Source organism: Molothrus ater, chromosome 1, assembly GCF_012460135.2.
Source record: "Molothrus ater isolate BHLD 08-10-18 breed brown headed cowbird chromosome 1, BPBGC_Mater_1.1, whole genome shotgun sequence".
Taxonomy (NCBI): domain Eukaryota; kingdom Metazoa; phylum Chordata; class Aves; order Passeriformes; family Icteridae; genus Molothrus; species Molothrus ater.
Genome location: NC_050478.2, coordinates 47,211,170 through 47,226,452, shown reverse-complemented (window position 1 = coordinate 47,226,452; position 15,283 = coordinate 47,211,170). Strand labels below are relative to the sequence as shown.

The window sequence follows — 15,283 nt, the reverse complement described above, 5'->3', positions numbered from 1 at the left end:
TGCTGCTAAGATAACAGCATTCTTTCTGGTCATGAGCTCTGTGGACTTGTGCAGGGAAACACACTTATTTTTAACCATGACTTGCTCTTCAGCAAATGTGATTAGGTGGGCTTGTTTTTACACATCTATTCTAAGAGCAGGTCCTTAGATTATGGAGTTTCTCAAGCAAGTTCACCTGCTATGATGCCATCCTTTCACACAGTTCTGGGGAATTACCTTGCTTCATGTCACCTTAGATCCTAGGCCAGCTGTTGTTGAAGACAGTATTAAATTTTCCATTGCTGGAAGTGCTCAGAGCAAAGCACCTTCTCTTCAAGAATTAAATTTCTCCCTAGTATGATGTCCTCCCTTGGGAGTGACAAAATGAATCAGGTGAACCTCAGTATGAGAGCTGGCCATTAAATCTCTTCAGAAGAGAGTCCTTAGAAAGGTGTCATGGGGGATATTCTACTTTATGACAATTAATTTTCTGTGTAATAAAAGGGTACAGTTCTGCATTTGCTCGCAATATGGCAAACGAGTAAGTGAGGAAAATTGTGAATCACGGCGAAGAACTTTTTTCTAATCTGGGAGCCATATGCTACATGGGACGTGAATGTTCTGGGCAACCAGAGACATGCACAGAAGGTAAATCATACTGCTCTTACACATGAGTAACTGGTACTGCCTTTGCTCTCTCTTTAGGTCTAGTGTCCTTAAATTAGGAAAAATCCTCCAAGATACAAGGAGAGAAAAAATGTTCTTACTGGAATGCCATAGATATTTTCATTTCTGCCAATGAATTTTAAAATTACCTTGCATGCAAAACTGGTGGATGTTCCCCCACAAAAATAAGAGTTGAGAGCCAAGTACATATGCATTGCTGGGTGGTGTGTGTTATAAGCTCTTTGAGACCTTGATTGCCTCAGAAGTACTAATTCCCTTGGTGGTGGCAAAAGTGGTATGTGGAGTACTAAGCTGCAATTAGAGACGAAATCAGCTGGAGCAGGAAAGGATGCTTGAGGAAGTTCCTTGTGAAAATCATTGGACAGTTAGTGTTGGAAGGGACTGTTAAAGGTCATGTAGTGCAGCCCCCCTTCTGTGAGTAGGGACATCTTCAACTAGATCAGGAGCCCCATCCAACTTGACCTTGCATATTTCATGGAATGGGACATCCAGCCCCTCTCTGGGCAGCCTGTGTTTCACCAACCGGTGTTTCACCACCCTCACAGTAAAAAAATTTCTTTCCTATATCTAGTCTAAATCTATCCACTTTTACTTTAAAGCCCTTTCTTGTGACAGATCATGGTAAAAGATTTGTTCCCAGCTTTCTCATAGGCCTGCTTTAAGCACTGACAGGCTGCAATTAGGTGTCCCAAAAGTCTGCTCTTCTCAAGACTTCACAAGCCCAATTCTCTAAGCCTTTCCTTATAGGAGAAATGTTCCAGCCCTACAATCATTTCACAGTCATTCATAAGAAAGAATCACATACCTTATTCTGCATAAAACAAAAGAATTAAATATCAGTGATAGGCTTGGTAATTACCTAGGCACCCTCCCAGAGCATTCTCTGCTCAGCAAATTTCAGCCATCCAAAGATGGAAGCAGCTAACCTACTGTACAAGATGTCTAATTCCAAAGGAACTAACTAATAGGAAATATATAAATTCAATGGAAACTCTTTAATGCATAATTTCTCTGTGCCTACATCCACAGACATCCACAGGATTCATAGTAGCTACCTGAAAAGAGAGACAAATTAAAACCTTCTGGGCAAATCCACATTTGCACCCTGCTTTCCCTGTAGTGCAGCAATGCTCAGATACCCTCTGATTTTTCAAGGGTTTTGCTGTGGTCTGTGAGTAATGTGTCATATTTAGAGTTTGGCTCTGGATCCTAATTTCCCAGCAGTTAGGATTTGATTCAGCGGTAGGACCAGGATTTGGTTCAAGTTTATCTCCACTGCTAAATTGGCACAATTTATTTTTCCTGTTACTGGGCTGTTTTACTTGTTTCCTTAAGCAGAGGAAAAATAATTCATGGCTTGAGGATATATCCCGTAAGAGATTTATGATTTTTTTTTAAAAACCCCAACAATATACATTTTTTATTTCTGTTGTTTTTTGCTTATAGTTTGGTTTAAGTATGTGGCTATGATTGGTTACTTTACTGAATTCCAGTAAGTTTTCCTTGATGGATAAACGTCTTCATATGTTTTCATTCTACAGTTTGGATGAACCTCCCTTCTTGAATTAGATTTATGAAACTAGCACCTGTTACAAAATTTTTTGTCTCAGAATGTTTTGCAATACTGAATAGAAATTCTATTTTATCAAATCCTCTTTCCAACAAATTTATTTTCTAAAGTAAGAAAGCTGGTCAAGTAAGAAAATACATAAGAGACAAGAGGTAAATTATAATTTAAAGAGGAATACAATGAGTTTATTTATAGCATTTTGTTGTAGTTCCCATTTCTAGAAATCAGACATATGATGATGACCAGATGCATATAGGAACAACAGAGATGAAGGACAACACAGTCATTAGATTATTTGAAAATGACCATGTGTAATTATCCAAACGAATTATTGTTTCTCCAAAATTTTACTGTCAACATATGTAATTAGTTCTAATTTTAAGAAATCATTTTTCTTTTTTTTTTAATGATTCTTCAATCTTCAGGAAACCCAAAGTATTTTAAAGAGTTGGTAGATTTGTGGAAATAGGTTTTGAAACTTTTCAAATTTAAGTCCAAACCCAACACAAAATGACAAACACAACACTAACATTTGATCAAAAGTAGATAATTACCTTCAGAGCAAGTTCTGCACCTCTTACTATGAATTAGCACTGGTGCTCTTTATTAGAGTACTATACACAGTGGGAAAAACAACAAATACTTTGACATTTATGTTTTTAGGATTTCTTGCTCTATATTCTGGAAAGAATCAGGTTGACTGGAAAGATGTAGTAATGACAGGTTTTACTGGGTTTTAAAAAAAGGGAAAACGTGTAGAGCAAATTACATTTTTCTGCATTTTTGCCACACTGAAATTTTGGGAAAAAACACCAAAACAACAGTTCTACGAAGGATCTGATGTAAAAATCTACAAGAATGTCTTCAAAACAGGGATGTAATACAGTGAACTTCCCTGTGAGAGGAGATATTTCAGTGTTTAGCACAGCATTACAAGGTGCTTCAGTGTTTAATATCTAAAATGTTCAATGTGCAAAGCTGATTTTACTGTTGAAACCACTGCAACCAGCTTCTGAAAATGGAAATTTGTCTAAGACGTAGTGATAAAGGACAGCAACCAGCAAATAACATTTTAAAGACTGAAGTATATGGGAAGTATTTCCAATGACAATTGGTCATTGAAACCTGGCTTGCTGTGAAGGACTCATTTCCTCCCTTTTCGCTACTTTACCAGCTTTGTGTGCCAATGTTAGGTATTCTTTCTCTTTGCTTGCAGGGTCAGCCTTCACAACATCTGATAACCTGTCCCTCAGTTCCTGGGTTTCCTCTTCAACCAGTTTCCCAGGATTTCAGCATCCACAGTCTTTGAGTGCCCTGGGTACCAGCACTGCATCCATAGCTACACCCATTCCTCACCCGATCCAAGGATCTCTGCCTCCCTACAGCCGCCTGGGAATGCCTCTTACACCCTCTGCTATAGCCAGCTCCATGCAAGGTAGCGGCCCCACTTTCCCATCCTTCCACATGCCAAGGTACCACCATTATTTTCAGCAGGGTCCTTATGCAGCTATCCAAGGACTGCGTCACTCTTCAGCAGTGATGACACCGTTTGTATGAGTGACGTGTGGCAAGAGGAACATGAGATTTTAAATGTGCAAGTTTGCTATGACAAAATACAAGGGACCTTCCTGAAAGGCCTGTGGCAGGACTGCTGAACTCATGACAAACCAGCTAAGAAAATGCATTGTGGATACAGATTCCTCTCTTGAGGGTTCACAAGAAGAGAGCACGCAGCTTGGAGCTGCTCACAGATCTATGTGTAACACAGCCAAAATGGATCCCAAAGTCCCCAGGATCTTTGGTCACCTGCAGCTTGTTCCAAAGGTGCATTATACGTAGTGGAAAGAGATTATCTTTAAGCAGCAGTGTACAAACTAATTGGTCTAAAGGTCTTTTTTCATATGCTAGATGAATTCTAGAAAAGGCAATACTCTTACTCATCTTCATCTCTTCTTGTGACTGATGAGCATCTAAACAGAATAATGTATTGCTATAACTTTGAGCATGTTTTAGGCTATCTCAGCATACATTTGCTGAAAACAGGACAAAGTGGAGAAGACCACTGTCCTTTTTAAGACTGGCATATATTCACCAAAACCAGTATTTCTTAGTTGCTACTATAATCACAAAGAGAACGTTATTAGTAAGTCTTTCTTTCTTTGTTTGTTTCTTTCACAAAACACTTATCGGTTCCAAAAAAAGAACTGTGTTACAGGACTGTAGTAGTAATAATGTATTCTGTCCTTCAGTCTAAAAGGAAGTTTGTCCTATATCCAAGGAGGAACAATTTAACTGTCGGTTAAGATATAATGAAGAAAAATTGTGATTTGTAAAAATCTGTTACTTAAACTTAGAAACCCAAGATTTCCAATTTTAAAGCAGTGCTTGTTGCTGTTGTGTGTACCACTGAAGACCTGTTTCCAGCTGCACATGTGTACCAAGTTACCCCAATTTCAGGCTAGATCAGCCTATAGGCTCTCTGGATCAAACTATAATTAATGGACTGGTATGAGTGGCATTGAAGTATCTTTCCACTTGTTCTGATTTTGTTGGTTTTGGTCATGGCTGTTATTATACAAGGCATCACCTTGGCTAGGAAAATGAGGGTTGAACTACCAGTTTTTTCATGTGCCACTAGAATGGTGGAGTTACCTTGGGAAAATATCAGTACAGAACTTCACATGAAAGTTTTTTTTAAATTCATGTCTGACTTTTTTTCAGTTAGTATTTGGAGCTCTCGTTCAAAATATTGTCCCCTTTTTCTAATATGTTGTGTCTGATGCCATGGAGGAGCTATAGAGGCATAAGAAAATAATGACCTTGTCTGCAGAGAGCTGGCAGGAATCCTTTGCACTACTGGAGAGTACCAGCGTGATGCTGGTTTTCTGTGTGGCAAGAGCTGGGATTCCAACTGTAAATAATAAGTTGACACAGAGTTTCTGTGTGAGTTGCATCCAAGCTATAGATGATAATACATCCACTGACAAAAGAGAACTAGCATATATAATTTCATATATTACAGATCTCTGTAGAGCTGGAACACAAAAGAGATTTATTGTCCTCTGCTTTTCACCATTCTGTATTGATGTTATATGGTAAAAAGCAGAGTGCAGTACACTGAATCACCTACTCCCATCTCTGCAAAGTGCAAGGCAAGGCATATGCATTCCACAGAAAAAGGCCACCATTATGTATTTTCTAGTAGCTAGATTGCATTTTCTAGAATGCAAAATCTTCTCAAGCAGGCCATTTCAATCACCTTTCCAACCAAGTTATCTGCAATATCACCGTAATTCCCCATTAATCGCTCTTGGACCTGCTGATGAAAACTGACCTGGGCCAATTTGCAACTCCTGTGCTCTGTATGTAAATAAAAATCAAAATTTATTTACAATTCAGACGTGCTAGAAGGAGTTCCATAAATTAATATAACAGGCCAAGCTCTGCAGTATTTAAATGACTCAGAATCAGACACTGAATTTGTCTTAGTGTACCCAACTATTAGATTTTGCTGTAGGTTATCAGATTCACAGGGAAAGTGCATGTTGCAAGACTGTGCCTACTTATAACAGGTTTTGAGATAAACCCCCTCTTTTTCAGGAAATTAGGTGATACTGACCCTACAAGAATGTAATTCTTCAAGTTACCATGACTCTACAGAAACATAAGAAGAGGTTTGGAAGAAAGTTTTCACTTGTTTGTCTTCTGTTAGAGTTGTACGAACACCCTAGGATGACATGCACTAAAGCCTGTGGGGAAATTCTGTTTCTTTTATCTGGTTCCTTCTGCGGCTTCATTAACTTATCTGGAGTTCAGGGGATACAGTTAGGTTCAGAACTCAAGCCAGCAGTTTTACTGCTGATACTTCCATCAGGAAAGGGTCAAGTGACTAGGCAACTTTTATATGACTCCAGAAACAACTTTGAAACATGTGGGCTGATTTAGGCATGGTCAACATGTGACATAAAGTCTGTTCATACATCACCTTCCTTCATTAACCAAATTCACAAAAACAAACTGCACAATCTTTTCAGCCCTGTCCCAGTCCCTGCTCTGAGAACACCAATATTTGGCATGCAGAAATGCCCCTTATACTGTCTCAGAAAATTCTCCAGGCTCTTTCTGGAGAATGAAACCAGATTTTGAAAACTTCATTTACAAAAAAATATTAAATGAAAGGGCTTTCCACTACAAATGAAGTGTGATTCATATCTGAAATAACATGGTAGTAGGCTGTCTTGATATAAAAGCATGATAAAGCCAACACCTCTTCCAAATTCTCTCTGATGAATTTTGTATTACAGATGATGCAAATTATCTGTCAAAATCCACAGCTTGATTTTTCCAGTCAAACCAAGTCTCTCTCAGTGGGCTCATCCCTCCTTGTGCTTGTCTCTGATGGTTTAATTCCTTTGCAACAGAAACCCATTGGGTTGCCCACTAATGCGGAATCACAGGCAGATCACAGGCAAGGGAATGAAGGCAGCTTGTGACAGATTTCCCCAGGAATGAGATCAATAGGTAATGTCCATAGTGAGGAATGTCCATTCCTTACTTCCTCTTCTTTGTCCTCACAGTCCTGCCTACCAAACCTGTTGCAGAGATTTGAGGTTAAAGGGATGAAGTTCACAGAGGCCACAGGATGTCCAGTGAAGAGGTCTTGCCACCTCACAATGTTTCTGCTCCATGTCCCTCTCACCTTCCTGTAGGCCTGGGGAAGCATGGGAGTGATTCCAGGAATGAAATTTCTACCCAACTGAAGTCAAATGGAAATTTATTGACTGTAATGGAGGCAGGATTTCATTCCACATTGTCATCTAAAAATAAAGTCTCGCAGTAGGAACAGTGACTTAAATGACAGCAACAATATAGACACAGGAAAGATTAAAACCCAAAACAAATCAGCTTTAGCACTGACCTCACAACTGGAAGAAAATGAATGCGAATTTGTAATTAATTGGTTAAAGAGTGAAATCACTTTTGCTAAAAAAAAAAATTAATTATCTCCACCACTTTGACAATAGCCCAGTAATTTATTTAAGGAATTGCTGTACTGCTGTCAAAATTGCATCACTTTCAGGACAGAACATCTGTTGTTGGTAGATGGGCTAGGAATGCCAAAAATATAATCCAAAATTTATTTTCCAAATACAATTCACGTTTTATATCCCATGAGAAGTGCTCTTCACCTTTATGAGCTTTTTTCTTGGCTCAGAAAAATGGAGCTGGTTTATGTTGTTTGATTTTGTTTGGGTTTTTTATATTTTTGGAGGGGAGAGTTGTTTGCCTTTTTCTAAGAAGAGTGGAGAGAACATGCCTGAATATGCTTTTCAAAGAGAATGATAAGATTTTACTTGGAAGTGTTCCAAGTATTTTTGTGTTTTTCCTGTATTACCGTTTTATCCATAGATTGTCAACACCCTCCAGTCTTTAATCCAGCAAAAGTATCCCGTATATTAACAAAACTGATTTGGATGTATTTGTCTGAATATTTTTTCTTCTACTTTTGGAGCCCTGAGAATCTAAACATAAACCCTCCCATTTTTAATTTATCTCTTTGGTTTGCAGCATTGCTTTGTATGGCCTGAGGCACTGTCAAAGACAGCAAATCAATGCCACTGGGTTTCAGTCATACTCTTCTGGGTCTAAACTGAATAACAAGCATAGACCAAGTAGATAAAGGTAGAGTTCCCAATGGAAATGCTTCTTCATGAGTCTAGGGACGGTAAGTGGTATGCTAACATGCTTGGTACCACAACCTTCAGAATGCAATTGCAGAATTTGTCATAGCCAGTTTTACCCATGGAGGCCGGGACACTGCATCAACATGTACACGTGTAAGATGTTGCCATTTCCAACATCCAGCAAATACTAACTGAAAAGGAACCTTTTTTAACTGAAAAGCATTTGGGCTGGCAACTTGATTATATAGTACACACTCTTTATATGTGTGTACTATACAGAAACAGATATATCAATGAAAATTTTCGCAAAAACTTGGGATAATTTCCAAAAATGTAAGTCAATATAAATTGTGGTAATTTACTCCTAGATAAGGGTAAAAGCAACAGTGAGATGAGTGTAACACTTATGGCTTCTTGTCTCAAGGAAGCTGTGGCCACAGGGCATATACTCATCATCTGCAGGGGGATAACACTCACTGCAAAATTAATTTTGGTTTTAGTGAGATTTTATTCTCACAATTCTTTACAGAGCATTTCTGCTGCAGGAGATGTGGTTTCTTTACTAACCACCTACTTACTGCCCAGAGGATTTATGTATTACTCTGTAATCAAATGTCCTTGCATATAATCTCTAGATTATCAGATGACAACTTCTTTTTCTTTATTTTATCTTTTTAAGAGAAAACTAAGCAGTGAATTAAATAAGCTCTGAAATAACTTTTTATGATACTTTAAGGACAGAAAATACAGTTTGCTGTATTTTACCTTTAGCACATGTAAACAATCTTTTTAATTGTACCTTCAGAAACATGAGGAAAAATTTGGTTTAAAAATAAGGAAGGTAAAAGAACTGGATGTAGCCTCTTTAACAGAATGTACCACAGTTCTTCTGTTTGCTGTGTTGACTTTGTTGTTTATATTGCATTGCGTGAGCACATTCACCATGTACCGAAGTGTGTGTTTGTGTGTATGGAGTGGGGGTAGAGGGAAATCTTTTTATGGAAAAAAAAAGTTGTGAACATAAACTATGAAGCAACATCTAATGAAAAATTTCTTTTTAAGTGCAATATATTTATTTCTGCTAGAAATATAATATCAACATTATGTAATATTTGAAGCATTAAATGTTATTTGTAAACAGCTTAAAATTATATATATATCACAAAAACTGTACAGAAGTGCAAATGTGTGGATATTCAGTTTCTTTCATTAAAATATTGGGTGTTTTGATATATCATTCTTATTTAGCCAAATCTTTCTGCTTCTGTTTTTTTTTTTCCTCTAACCAAGTTGCTGAGGGCAGTGGAACCAGTCACAGATGTTTCTGAGAGTACACAAAATTTATTAGGGCTGCTCATCTACAAAAGGTGGTCTAAGTTTTGGATTCATATGGAGTGATAGTAGTACTGTAGTTAAATACAATTGTAGCTTGCTTGGAGTTACACAAATTATTTCTTTTTCAAAATTCTTTGCAATTTTATTCATAAAAACTCCTGGGTTTGCCAGCAGAACTCAAATAAATGGCTGAAATATGGGGTTCTCAGATAGAGATAGTATCTCCCCAAGATAGTAAATACAGACCTAGGAAACACAGTATAAGAAGAGAGTGGAATTAGCTCTGTTAAGTCAGGAGAAGTGAAGAATGTAAAGAAGGGAGTAAATTCCTCTCCATAAATGTTTCAGGCTTTTTATTGAAAATGATTTTATTTCAATTATAATAGCATATATTAAAGCAAGAGAGAGTTACGTGAGACTCTATCTAAGGTATTCAAAGAGGAAAGATAGTGGCACACGGTACAGGATTACCTAGAGAGTATAAGGAGCAATACCTATCATTCAAGGTCTTTTAGAACAGGTTGAACATGCACTACTCAAGAATGATGTGATTAAAACTAATCTTGCCTTAGGACAATCAAATGATCTCTTGAGATTCTTCCAAGCTTCCTACAAGAGGTATCTCTTAAAGCAGCTTCTGACAAAATCCTCATGTCGCTCCAAAAGTTTTTTGTTATGCACCCATAGTTTATCTTGTTCCCAAACTGAGATCAGCTGCTGGGTGTTTTGCAACTAGGTCACAAGATCCCTGGTTTGCAAAGAGGCTCAGTGGGATGGAAGAGCTGTGAGGTTCCAAGGAACAGTAGCAGCAGCATCGTCTTGGTTTGCAAATGTAAGCAAGGGGATAACAGCCTCAGGTAATTCAAATCTACCTTGAACTATGCTAAATTGCAACCAAGCATTAATGCAGCTCATTAACGTTTGCAATATATGAAAATTAGGATAGATTGCTGAGTTGGTAACTCTGTATGATGTCTTTTGTCTCTGCATTGTATTTTTATGGCATCTTGGTAGCAAAACACCGGCATTCTCTCATGGATATTCAATGCTGTGAAAGTCTTTTGCTTTACCTCAGGCTAAGGGGGCTTTCTTGATTACAAGTAACACCAACCACGTGCACTGGCACTCTCCTGGATCTGAACTATTGGCTGCGCACCAGTTCAAGACATGGTTATGCCAATGGTCCCATTGAAATCAGCAGCCTTGCTTATGTAAAATTTAATCAGTGCTCAAGCTCTGCAACAGCAAAACTCCTCATGCTTTGCAGAATCAAGACCTTTGGGAACAAGCTGTCTGTGCAACAAACGCCTCTATAATTGGAGCCTTTATTTGCTATTTTCCAAAGAGAAACTGGGGGATTAAACAAAAATGAAGGTTCTGAACTGTCTCCCAGTAGGATTACTTTGAAGAGACTGATGAGTAGTTATGATGACTGTAGGCTGCCTTGTGTATCACATTTAGAAAACAGATTTATATCCAAATTATCTACCTTGGAGATAAGCAGTGCAGAAAACAAATTATTTGGAGAATGCTATTTTCTAAACTTCCTGTGCAGGAGCACAATGAATCCATGATTTAATGGTATACTTGAACTACAGAGCAATAAACAATATTTTGAATCATGACCATTTCAAATACACATAAAATATTTAGATTACACACCAACAGGTCAATATATAAAAACTAACAATAATCACTAATAATAACTCCAAAAATTAAACTGACAGCGGTCTAATGCTCAAGATCTTTATAAAAGTTACTCATTGATGTCAGGGTTGGTCAGTGAGGCTCTAGGGACCTTTGCAGGCAGTGTAGAAGCTGGTGCTTGTTCTCCAGAGTAATAACCAGAGGAACCAAGAAAAATCTATGGGGGTGCCTATCAGAAAAGTTGGACAGAGAGGTTTTTTGAAGAGTAGGATAATAATTTCTCTCAATGCAGAGAGTATTGGATATATCACTACTGTAGCATTTTTAGCTCTGTTAATATAAAACATAATTTGACAGCCAGACACATCAAAATCTTGTATTTTTAAGGCTTTTTAGGACGAAAAATAGGTCTATTGAAGAAACTGCATTGAATAACTAATTTGATAAATTAAAATTAAGCAACCATTCTCAAGCAACAATTTTTGCCTCTTGCTTGACTTTGAATTGTTTTTTATTTTTATTATTGACTTTATTTGTTTTTTTTTATTGTGAAGCCTACCAGAAATATATGCAGTAATTTTGAGTGGTTTTAAGGTGTTGTGTCCTAGAGAATCTCCTGAGTTTGAGTGATGTTTTCACAAACTCCATGAGCACCTCTTTCAAAGGTTTGTGTTCTCCTGTGTTTGGGGAAGGGTAGTTGCAGAAATGGTTGTGAAGTGAATGGCTGCCCTTCAGATATGCAGGGGGCACTCAGCTAGCTCTTTGCCTGTTTAAATCACCAACAACTGCAGAATAGCTCAAAGAGTAAGATGAATTAAAAAAGGGGAAAATGCTTGCAGCTGAATCTGTAATTGATGACATTTGGAACAAATAATCCCCCAAAAGGTGGATGTGATAACAGTTCCTTGAACAGCTGTGGCTCTTCTCTATTTAGATGCTTAACTTTGGTCAGCTGTTCTGAGAGAGCCAGAGATGAAACAAAGTATATACCAAAAAACCTGCGTCAGAAGTCACCAATTCCATTTAATTCCTTTCACATCACTTAAGACACGTCAAGACACAGGTAAAAAGCACAAAAATCATTCTAGACTTTGTCACCTCAAACGAGAATGATTTCTGTGCTTTTTACCTGTGTCTGTGTCTTAAGGCATCTTAAATGATATGAAAGGAATTAGATGGAATTGGTGAAGTTCATGCTGTTGTTACTTCTAGTCTGCACTGTCTTCCAGTCAGCTTCTAGGGACAATGCATACATAATTTTAAGTATAGATACTAAAGCATTTAGGTATTTGGTGTCATCAGAAACAACCGTCTCTTTGAGTTCTCACAGAGGTGGAGTAAATTGTGATGCTTAAAGTGGCAGTGTGTGCTTCACAGGGGTTACTGATATTGGACTGCTTTCGATCAGGGTTTTTTCTGTTGAAAATCCCACCTGATTTTCTGAAACAAGGACTCTGTGATCTTCACTGGTCTTCACTCTGGTGTAAAAGTCGAGTGTGGGAGAGCAGTTTCTGTTTCTCTTAAAGACATGGTTGATACATTATCACAAATCAATTATTATTTCTTCCTGTGCTCTCTCATGAATTGATCCCAAGGCAGCCAAAGGAGGAATTACTTTTTATCTTGATGCAAAGTGTTGGCTGTAAGATTTGCATTGATAATGTCTAAACATGTACCAAGGGCTTTGGAGTGGCAGGCTTCAATTACCTTCCCTCTGAATGTCATAGCTTTCTGACTTGAGACACCAGTCATACAACTCACCTCCAATGATATTACAAATAAGTTAGTAGTACTCAGGGGATTTATCAGACTGACTTTATTTAATTTCTCAATTTTCAGTTAACATAGTCACCTCAAACAGTGCATTTCCAGAGAATGATTAGATTATTTCAGATGGTTAAAGACCTTGGCCTTCCTTGCTGCTTCATTTTACAATGCACTAGGAATTTTGTACATTTTTGACTGAACATATAAAAGTCTAACACTTGTGCCCCCATCGTTTCCTCTACAAGGCTTTAAATACCTCTGAGTTGTTCTTAAATGAATTAGTGTGTGTTGTAGAGCCTATCTAGCACTTAAGACAACTTGGCATGGTTTCCAGCAGTTCTGGATAGACAACTACTTGTGTTTTCAGTCACAGAAAATGTCTTCTTTCCTATATAGCTGATGAGGGCAAGGACTAACGAGGAATATTATAGGCTGAGATTTCAAAGCCATTACCAAGGTAGATGCACAGCTCACACTCATTTTAGCAAGACTTGTGTTTCTGAGTCCTGTACAGAAAGTCTTTTCTATAGTGTTTGTTATTTTAAAAGGTTTATATTTTTTTTCAGAGACCAGCCTAAACATTTTAACATTTGTTCCTGAATTATTTTAAAGCCTCTTTTGCTCCATGCCATAATATCATGCCTTTGTTCTTCTGTTCTTTCAACCTTGGCCAAACTGTTAGAGAACACATGGATACTTCCTTTCCATTTGCTAATTCGATAATAAGAGAACTCATGTGAGCTGAAGAGGTTAATATACTTTTTTCTTTGTGGAGTTTTGGATGTGGTTGTTTTGGTTTGGGTTTTTTTTGTTGTTTTTTTGGTTTTTTGTGGGTCTTATTCTTCAGAGTTTAGTTCTATTGTGCTTTGCTTATAGAAGAATAGCCTATATATTTATCTCAAAGGCAGAGTTGCCATCATTAAAATATACCCAAAACCGAATTTTGCTGTCCAAAATTTGAGGGATAGGCTTGAGCTGTCTTGACATAAAAAAAATCAGAATGTAAAATGACACAGAGAAGCACCAGATCAGCATGGTTTTACCACTGCCAGGAACTCCCACCCTGCTACCATTCTGCATGCAAAATTTCCCCAAGAGCAAAAGCAAAATGTTTTCCTCCTCAGGGCTATGGTATAGGCAGCAAAGCAGGCATCAGGTTTGGGACTGGTTTGTCCCCACCTTGCCCACAAACACATAAACACACAGAGTATTTGATGCTGAGGAAGTGCCTCCTCAGCTTGTGCCAGGAGCTGCTCAAGGCTGTGGATTCCCTGAGTTATCTGAGCCCAGAACCCAAGATCTGCAGTGTACAAGTCTCTCTTTCACACACACAAAAATGTATGGCTTAGAATATTTTTAACACTTGTATTGTTCTGGAAATGTGAATCCACAGTGCAGCTGCAATGAGATGGACATTTTCACCAGAAGGGACACACTGGAAAATCCAGAAAGACATAAATAGCAACTGTCCGGATGCAACAGCAGAAATAAATTGGAAGCTGATCATAAGATCCAAGTGGGTATTTAGAGTTAGTGTAAATAGAAATACCAAATTAAGGAAATAACATGTAATTTTGAGATGAATTGCCCTATGTGCCAAGCACAAAACTTTGCACTGACTATGCAGAGCATGATAACACGAGAATAGGGCAGACATTTTAAAACCTAAAATCACATGAGAAATTGCAAACCACAAAAAAGAATACTAAAAGTCACACGTGCAATGTGACCATAAACAAAACTGCAGTATGGTTAAACACAACTCTAGCTCAGAAAGAAGGATTCCATAACATAGAACCTGAAGGAAAACCAGATCATACATCCAAATTTCAGCTATACCAGATTCTAACTGCAAAAAAATTTTAAAAAGCACCAGTGTGAGCATGCCTAAACACAGAAAATATGAATGCTTATTCTAATTTTTGTGTTAGAATACACTGGTAATTCCCTGTTAACTGCTTTGGTTCTGGAGTATGTCCACATAAAATAAGTTGCTCAATTGTAGCTTAAACCAGTTATTCAAACACACAAAGACAACAAATGGGACGGCAATAATGGATTTCTTCTTTATCTGGGATTCATGGCAAGTGCTGAACATGCATCCAGATGGAGAAATTATTTAGAGAAGACGAAAAAGATCCCAGAAAAGGAAACAGACAACTGTGTATCATCTTCATTTAACTAACAAAAGCCATAAGAATTAATAAGTGCACCAATCGGTTGGAAAAAAATTGAGAAAGGAAAGAGAGGTCTGCAAAATTTCCCCCACCATTGAATATGACATATATAATTTCACAATGAACAATGACTTCATTTTTGTTTCTCTCCACACTTCACTGATGTTGAATTAACCAATGCCTTAAAATAGATTTCTCCATGTGAAATCACTTTGAAAAGTAGCTTTTGAATTAAATGTTTCAAGCTAGTGAGGAAATCACAAGTTAAAAAAAAAAAAGCAAGCCTTTGCAAAAATGTTACGTGATGGTCTGCACTTTTGCTAATAAAGAGAACCATGATTCCTAAACATGAAGAAGTTCAGGCATAAACCTGATTCTGTAGGTACTGTGGATCTCTGTGATGGAAAGCATCACAGCAGGGAGCTCGTTTATTTAAC

At 37.7% G+C, this 15,283-nt stretch overlaps 1 protein-coding gene across 1 annotated transcript in view; it reads left to right on the top strand.

Annotated features, from left to right (window-relative positions):
• The window catches only part of TBX20 (T-box transcription factor 20), a 34,358-nt gene extending 30,565 nt beyond the window's left edge, over positions 1-3,793 (top strand). The window contains exon 8 of the mRNA XM_036407029.1: positions 3,453-3,793. Coding sequence (XP_036262922.1) covers positions 3,453-3,793 — 341 coding nt within the window. The remainder of the gene's footprint in view (positions 1-3,452) is intronic.
• The last annotated feature ends 11,490 nt before the right edge of the window (positions 3,794-15,283 follow it).